The sequence below is a fragment of the Neolamprologus brichardi genome, chromosome 17 (genome assembly GCF_056152115.1).
Source record: "Neolamprologus brichardi isolate AB-2024 chromosome 17, ASM5615211v1, whole genome shotgun sequence".
Classification (NCBI taxonomy): Eukaryota; Metazoa; Chordata; class Actinopteri; order Cichliformes; family Cichlidae; genus Neolamprologus; species Neolamprologus brichardi.
Genome location: NC_142120.1, coordinates 9911639 through 9920327, shown reverse-complemented (window position 1 = coordinate 9920327; position 8689 = coordinate 9911639). Strand labels below are relative to the sequence as shown.

General features: G+C 41.0%; 1 protein-coding gene across 1 annotated transcript; it reads left to right on the top strand.

Moving 5' to 3' along the window:
- Nucleotides 1-344: 344 nt before the first annotated feature.
- asb15b (ankyrin repeat and SOCS box containing 15b) lies at nt 345-8392 on the top strand. The gene is made up of 14 exons (XM_087830632.1): nt 345-433; nt 707-815; nt 1462-1514; nt 1632-1763; nt 1893-2057; nt 2147-2253; nt 2372-2510; nt 2594-2765; nt 3110-3270; nt 4622-4766; nt 5583-5738; nt 5841-5943; nt 6028-6181; nt 6311-8392. The coding sequence occupies exons 2-14, from the start codon at nt 709-711 to the stop codon at nt 6478-6480; spliced, it is 1764 nt and encodes a 587-aa protein (XP_087686758.1). The 5' UTR covers nt 345-433; nt 707-708; the 3' UTR covers nt 6481-8392.
- Nucleotides 8393-8689: the final 297 nt, after the last annotated feature.

Below are 8689 nucleotides of genomic sequence, written 5' to 3'. Positions count from 1 at the left end.
ATCAATCAGAAATCAGCTGCAGCCATGTGTCCTTTCACTGTCTTTCCATGTAAGCAACTTTGGAAGGGACGTATCCCTTCTTTTGCATACATCTTACCTACATCTACATTATATGTAGAACTTCTTCATCATTTTATTATTTTGAGCTAATGCAATGAATGCAGGTTTCCAAAAGTCAGGTCTTAACTTCTCACAAGCTTGCGTGTTTCAATTACACGGGAACAAATAACTTAATTCGACTGAACACACAGTGCAGAAGTACTTTGTCTGCTGCAGTTGTAAGAGAAGACGTGGAAGGCATAGTCTGAGCTGAGGCAGGTCATCTAAAGCAGGTCACATCTAAATATAACCCAAACAGCTTAACACAGTGCTAAACAAAAACACAACCAGGCTGTGAGCTGGAGACCTCAAGGGGACTTATTCAGATCAACCGGTGAGACCGACTAATATGACTAACATGAAATGCAAGTTAAGTTTGTTGTGTAATTTCCAATAGGACTGCTTTACATTAGCATGCTTATGTCCTGCATGAATAGTGGTGATACTGTGCCAGAAACCCCTCACTAATAAGCAAGCTGCATGCTGTGCAGAAAGCATGATCTACAGACTGATAAGGTTTCAACATTGTATAATTCACCTTCATACTGTACGCAAAACTCCTATTTATGAAAAGAATTCTTTCTCTTGCTTTTGTCTCTACATATAGAAATGGATGACTTTGAACAGGAGGCCATAAATGAAGACTTGATTGAGTTTGCTATTCGAGAGAGCATTCAAGATGCCTACAAGCCGCCATGCTCAGTGCAAACAGATAGGTATGGAAAACCAAGAAGGGTCTTTAATGTTTATTATTAATGAAAATTGACAGTTAGGTCAATAAGTATTTGGACAATCATACAGATTTTGTAATTTTGCCCGCATACAATGTCACAGTGGTTTTAAATGAAACAATCCAGATGTGATTGAAATGCAGACTTTCAGCTTGAGTAGCGTTCCCAGTATGCTTCAGATCACGATCTGTTTTCATTGTGAAGCATCATCCAGTCACTTTTGCAGCAATTGGCTGAATCCGAGCAGAGAATAGAGCCCTATGCACATAATTCATCCTGCATCTAACCAAGTCAGAACACTGTTGAGGAGGTAGGCGTACCATTGTCAAAGTCTACAATCTGTAGAATGTAAATACAGAAGGTTTACAACAAGGTGCAAACCACTGGTTATGCTCAAGAACAGGAAGGCCAGATTAAAGTTTGCCAGAAAACATTGAAAAGAGCCTGCACAATTGTGGAAAAAACCAAGATTATATGAACTTTTACTATACTTAACCTGTACTTATGGACCTAACTGTATTGTTAGGAGTTGTTTATGTTCCAAATTAACGAAATTTTAAGGCAATCAGCCTCAAAAGTATAATGAAGCTCTACCATAGTGTTTCCAGAGTAAACGCTTTCATTTTCATAGGAAAAACACAAATAGTGTGGAGTTTATGAAGATTATGGCAGCCATTCAAAAAGGTAACATTCCCTTTAATCATGTTTGCCTTTTGCATGCGGCATTAAGCAAAGACGTACAAGGCGGGCGCGTTTGTTTCCCTATGAGTCTCCTTGTGGCTCTTGTTTGTATCTTGGCAGGTGATGTGGATGCGCTGCAGGAGCTGTCAGGTTGTGCGTCTGCCTTCAGAGAGAGTGACAGCAGGGGCTGGCTGCCTCTGCACGCAGCAGCTGTGCAGCTGCAGCCAGATGTCCTCCACACAGTGCTGCAGGGTGAGAGTGAAAACCAGTGTGATTTCAGCTTGATCAAACTATTTAGTGGAATGTAAGCTACAATTACTGGAGCAGTGGGCTGAGTAGATTTCCACCTTTAACGCAGTCTTAATGGTGTTCTTATTGCAGTGTTGGAATCCACCGACCTGACCCTGGAGGAGCAGACGGAGGACGGTGATACAGCTCTGACTCTCGCAGCTGAGGCCGGCCAGGTGGAAAACATCAAGCTACTTCTGAAGCACGGAGCTTCACCGCACAACAACAACAGCAGGAATGAATCACCTCTGCTAATCGGTAGCACAACACACTCAGACAGCTGACGCAACACCTTCATTATTATGCTTTTTTTTAATGGAATCATTTTTTGTTTTCCATTTTTGCAGCAGTGAGACAACGCTCATACGACATGGCTATTTCCCTCATCATGGGCGGGGCCTTTGTAGAGCAGGTGTGTCTCACCAAGTGGAGGGCCATTCACGAGGCAGCAAAGGTGAATGGAGCTGAATCTAAACTCAAAGTTCAGGTTTAAGCACAAAATTTTCTTTTTCTCTAGTTTTTATTACCTTTGTTTCCTTCTGTGTTCATGTGTGTCCTATCCCTCACCCCAGGAGGGTTGTGCAGCTATTATGATGCTGTTACTCCGACATGGAGCCAAAATAACAAGCACAGACGGTCATGGTGTGACACCACTGGGGATCGCAGCTGAACATGGCAACTATGAAGTTTTAGACATACTCATACATCACGGTAAAACAGTATACGTTGTATCATGCCTCATAAAAACCTCCTGAGGTGTCAGACATTGCTGTATTTTCTCTGAACTCCACTAGGTGGTGATGTGAATGCCCAGGCAAGCAATGGAGACACAGTCCTGTATGATGCAACTGGATCTGGAAACCTGGACTGTGTCAAGCTGCTTTTGGAGCATGGAGCCAACCCAAATGTTGCCAGCTACGCCTGCCAGCTGCCCATCCATAGAGCTGCGTATGAAGGATACATACTGTGAGTTCATGCAACTTGAAGCTCACTCTCAAACCCAATAACATCTGAATTCTAACTAATAATCCCCAAAATAAATACCTTGACCAAAACACTTTCCTCTAATTTTGCAGCCAATTTGAATGTAACGCATCTGTCTCCGCAGCTGCAGTGCTTTCTCTGTACTCATCGCCACAAAGAGCCCTCTGTTTATCACTGTTTTTCACTTCTGTCACTGAATAACAGTAGAGCTCACACCACGATCTAATGAACATTTTTGTCTCTGTTCTGTTTTGTGTTTTGCCCCGCTCTCTTCCTGTTTATCTCCCACTCACCCACCCGATCTCTCTCTCCTTCTTTCTCTTCAGAATCCTGAGGACTCTCATCCCTATCACCACAAGGAGAGCTATTCGCCTCTCAGGCCAGAGCCCTGTCCACTCTGCTGCAGACGGGGGGCAGGTTCAGTGTCTAGAGCTGCTTATCCAGAAGGGTTATGATGTCAACGCCCTGCTACATGCACACATCTCTGGTACGAATCAGCTGGATGCGCACGTTAGTTATCATAGTGAGTTTCTAAATTATGCAGGACTAAAGCGGTACACGCAAATACACACATTTGGTAAATGCAAAGATGCACGCACATGCAAAAAACAAGTGCAGATGAAAACATCTCTTCAGTGACTGTGAAGGGTGCTTCAGCCCCCATCACTGATAAAGTTGTGGTTCATATTTGCGACATTACACTGCAAAAAATGCAAATCAGTGTGAAGTTTATCCATCTGAACACAGAACTAAACATCTATATATATACAGTATATGTACAGTGTTGGGAAGGTTACTTTTAAAATGTATTCCATTACAGAATAAAGAATACATGCCCCAAAATGTATTCTGTAACGTATTCCGTTACGTTACTCAATGAGAGTAACGTATTCTGAATACTTTGGATTACTTAATATATTATCATGCTGTTTACAACTACGTGAATGTACTATTGCTGTGTGATTTATTACTGTTACTGAAGGTCCGCGGCTCCGAACCGTAGTAAAGGGACCTCTGGCTAATACTGTGGGTTCTGTGTCGGGCTCGTAGCCGAAAACTAGCTTTACTTTGTTGTCTGGGTCAACTTTGCTAGCGAGAGACAGAGAGCAGCATTGAAAGACTGCTCCAACGGAACTTATTGTTTTTGGAGGAAAACACGAACACGGTGTACAGTCGAGTCTTAATAGCTTACTTACAACTGGGCTCGTCAGGCACTCTTTTTGGCTGCAGTGGTTATTATTATATTTACATGCTTCCAGCTCCCGTTTTTGCTCGATGACAGCTCGTACTTTTCCTTTTTCTCCCTCCCTCGCTCACAGACACATAACGTGTATGGCAGTCCATTCTCCCAGCAGCACGGACTACACTGCCTATGATGCTACATTCTTTAGAGCTATACCGGTAGCATTCTGCCTATTAGCTTAGCACAACACAACAAAAAGGCCTCTCTCACCCAGGAAACACACAGAGAGAGAGCGTCACCCTGTAACCATGGCAACTGTAACGCTGCCACACAAAACCCAAACAGGCCTGACCCGCGACAATATGAAACAGGGAAGTACCGCCGTGTAATCCATTTATTTCAACAACGTAACTGTATTCTAAATACCACCTTTTTAAACGGTAACTGTAACGGAATACAGTTACTCATATTTTGTATTTTAAATACGTAACGGCGGTACATGTATTACTCCCCCTATACTCCCCAACACTGTATATGTAGAGCAATATGCAAAGTCAATGCTTGGTGATGTTGGGATTTTCTAAAGTGATGAAGTTTCCAGTCCTCTTAAAGAAGTCGTTTATATTTGTAAGCACAAGTACTGTAAATGCTGCAGAGAACTACGGGGACCTCAGGAAGACTCCTCTCTACTTCGCTGTGTCCAACGGTGATGTGACCTGTTCGGAGAGGTTGCTGGCGGCTGGCGCGAGAACTGACCTGGATCCACTGCGATGCATACTGGTTTCTATACGTGCTGAGAGGTAAATAGCGTATGTACTGTAAAAAAGTATTTGCCCCCTCCTGATTTCTTTATCACACTAGCGTGTTTCCTATCGTCACACATTTTAAAATTAGACAAAGCTAACCCGAGTAAATACAAAGTACAGTTATTTAACAATGATTTAATTTATTAAGGGAAAAAGCTGGTCCAACCAATTTGGCCCAGTGTGAAAAAGTAATTGCACCTGCTTGGTGCAATTTAACTGTAATTAACTATATTTTTATAGAAAGCTGAATTTAGTCACTATTCACTATTCAAACCCAGGCCTGATTATTACCTACTGAATGAGGAATTTGTGTGAAAAAGTAAAGGAGGCTAAAGGATCTCAAAAATCAGCTCATTGTTTTAAAATTTAAAGAAACTTAAGAACAGATGAGAAACAAAGTCATTGCTATATATCAGTCTGAAAAGGCTTACAAAGCCTTTGTAAAGCCAACTTTTCCTGGAGTGCTTGGCCTACCAAAATTACTCCAATGATCATGTCATGTTTACCAAAATGTGGCCTAGTCAAAGCCAACCACTTATTAGATTTAGAGGACAATTACTGTGTCAAATATTTAGTGTTTACACAGGTTACCTTTGTCTATTATCTGAAACATCCTCACAGGCAGTGTGACAAATATGTAAAACAGTAAGAAATCAGGAAGTACGATTAGGCAAATATTTTTTTAACATCACTATAAATGCAATTTGACTATACAGTACATGTAATTTCTGACTATTATCATTTCTGGTATTGGCAGCGCTGTGTTACAGCAGAGGCATTAAAATCTTCCTTCTTTCTTTCTGTAACCAGGTTCGACTTGGTGGAGCTGTTGCTGTCCCATGGAGCAGAGGTTAACTGTTATTTCAGAGTGATCAGCAACACGGTGTTCCCCACAGCACTGCAGTACTGCTTCAGAGACCACGTCATGCTGCGATTGCTGCTCAACAGTGGATATCACGCTTACAAGCACGTATACCTGCTGTGAAATTAGTCGATATTCGATTTATTTACAGAGGATATGTAGTTCAGATTCATCAATTTCATGATCGGATTTCTGCAACCGTACAGGTGTTTCCAGTGCGGTCATGGTGACAGTGAAGAATTGGATAGTACCTGGACTGAGCTGCATAACCAAGCCTATCAGATTTACAGTCAACCTAAAGTCATCTCAGTAAGAGACACTACAGGCAAACACACAGAGCATCTGTTAGCTAACCTCTACCATATGTCACTTCCCTTTTCTTTTCTGTTTCAGTTCTGTGAGTTTGTGTCAGTATCATGCCTTGCTCACGTTGTGGGCAAAGTGGTAAGGATGCTACTGGACTACGTCAGCCATGTCAGCATTTGTTTTAAGCTCAGACAAATCCTGCAGAGGAGGCCGGAGTGGGAGGAGATTTCTGACATACTGGGTAAAACTGCAGAGACAAGTCTGTAGATAAGAAAAATGTGCAAAACATGCACTCTAAAGCCGAGAAAAACATGACATTTTGAAAAGTGATTTAAATAGCTGGAGGTTATGTGTGTTTCTGTGTCCAAAGGGAAGCCACGATCTCTGCAGCACTTGTGTCGACTGGTAATCAGAAGTCACATGAGCCTCAGGACCTTGAATGACCCTGAAACTATGGCTGCTGGTCCCTTCCCACCAAGGCTGATGAACTACCTGACCTACAGAGAGTATGACCTGTATGGTGACCTGTTATCTGTGTGAAACACGTTTTATTTATACATGTGACTAAAGTGTGAAAACAGCCAAAGTACTCATTTAATGCAATACCTTATTTCAGTTGTTTTTTTACAGACTGAATTAAAAACCAAAAAATGAATGTCTAGTATATGAAATAGATGTCCCTCACACAAGTGTTTCAGTTCATGCACGAGGAGAGCTGAGCAAGTGTGACCTGGTCCTGGACCTTTGCAGGGTGACGCGTGTTAACCCTTGGATGCACGAGTGACTGGACCCAACATTCTTCCATAAGTGGGTCAAAAATGGCCTGTGTTAATTATGCCGTTTTTGTTATTGTGATTAAAAATAATCATTTGTGTTATATTTTATACTATATTTTGGTTCAGACGAGAATGATTTGATGTTTGAAATTTTTTTTTTCACAGTTTGAAAATCGGAAATGAAAAAAAAAAATACAAACCGGCAACAGAACAATGTCAACATCCATTTTGTTTGTGTGTCAGTATTAGAGATACTTCCTCTCTTTTTATTTTCTTTGTCCTCCTGTCTGTATGAAGTTTTGACCTATTTCTGGCTGTAATCCCTTCACACAGGTACATTGATTTTGTCGCACCGACTGCTGACTTTATGATCTTCGTTACTTGGATCTGAAATCTTGTGGTCTTTGATTGGCTTTTTTTCCTGGGGCCCAGTTGTGGCTTTTGTCACTGTGATTGTGGTTTGCCGTTGGGAGCAACCTTCCAGCCGGCTTCTCATATGTGATGCAGCAAGCTCCTTTGAGAGCTCGGTGAGGACGACCCATCTTGCAGTTGCGATACCAGTTACCAATGTGAAGCTGAACCACAGCACCATGGGCCACCTCTGTGTTTTACACTGGCAGGTGTAGGTGCCAACAAACCATAGAATGTGATTAATTGTGGGTTTTTTTTAATCTTTTCTGGTATTTTCCTCCATGCCGTACCGCTGAATGCAAACTCTGTGCTATAAACCTCTTCAGAAGACACTGCACAGGAGGCAACATTATCTGTGGTGATGTTGCGTCTTGTCTTTTTGAACCTAGTGCAAAACTGCTGGACCGGGATTTCTCCCAGATTCTGAACTTCTTCCCCTGACTGTCTCCCAATATAAACCCATCCAGTTCTTGCATAGGGGATGCATGCATCACAGACTCAGAAGAACTTTTGGCTATGACAAGCTTGTTTGGCATCTACTGTAGAAATTTGAACCTCCCCCCGAACAGCACAAGCTGTTTGTCTACAGTGACACAAACACTCTAAATGGTAAATGTGTGCTGCCTGCTAGTTCTTGCTGTTTGAAATAATCTTCTTAACTTGTTACACTCTTTGTGTTCAATAAAATATATTTTCCTGACAGTCGCAGTTGACAATAATCAAAGGTTCCTATGAAATTCCATAGGCAATGATTACAGGTAATTTTTGGCCCACTTATGGAAGCTTGGGGTAGTAACACAAAAACTAAAACTTTGTACATGTATAAAAGGTAAGTTAAAAATGTCATTGGCGTAATATCAAAAACACTTTTTAAGGAATAGTTGGAACATGAAATTATAACAACTTTTCATTAATTAGATATTGCAAGGAAAAGACCACACCAGATCCTTTTTGACCCATTTATGTGTCTAAGGGTTAACAAAATCTCAAGCCCACATGGCTGTTAAAGAGATGACGGGTAAACCTTGCATTTGTGTAAAAACACATAATTGTTTCATCCTTCTTTTTTAGTGTCTTGACAATCTGGTGTCTTAAAATGTAAACATAAAAGTCATAATATCAGTGAAATGTAATAAACTGTGACATTTACAAAGTTGTGTAACCTCTGTGTCTTTATGATCTGATGACATCCAATTACCAAAGAATTAATTTATTGTTTTCTATTTGAGTTAATAGTCAGGAGTCTGTGCACAACCAAAAGAAAAGAAATCAAAAGAAATCAATTCTTGCAACTGATATTTTTAAAACTAAAATTTTTAAACAAACAGAGGTTTAGTATTAGTGGACATTAATGAATGAAGAGACACAGTTTAATTTTCCTCTAGGTTTAAATTATTGGGAGGTATTGAAAGGCGGGATCTGAGTATCTCAGATCCTGACCTGGTGGTTTAGCACTAACTGATGGGGTTATGTGTGAACTTTCACATTTCCCCCCCTTGCATCACCATTCTCACTTCCTGTTTCATTTTTATAGTCTTTTGTCTCTTGTATTCTTTTTCACT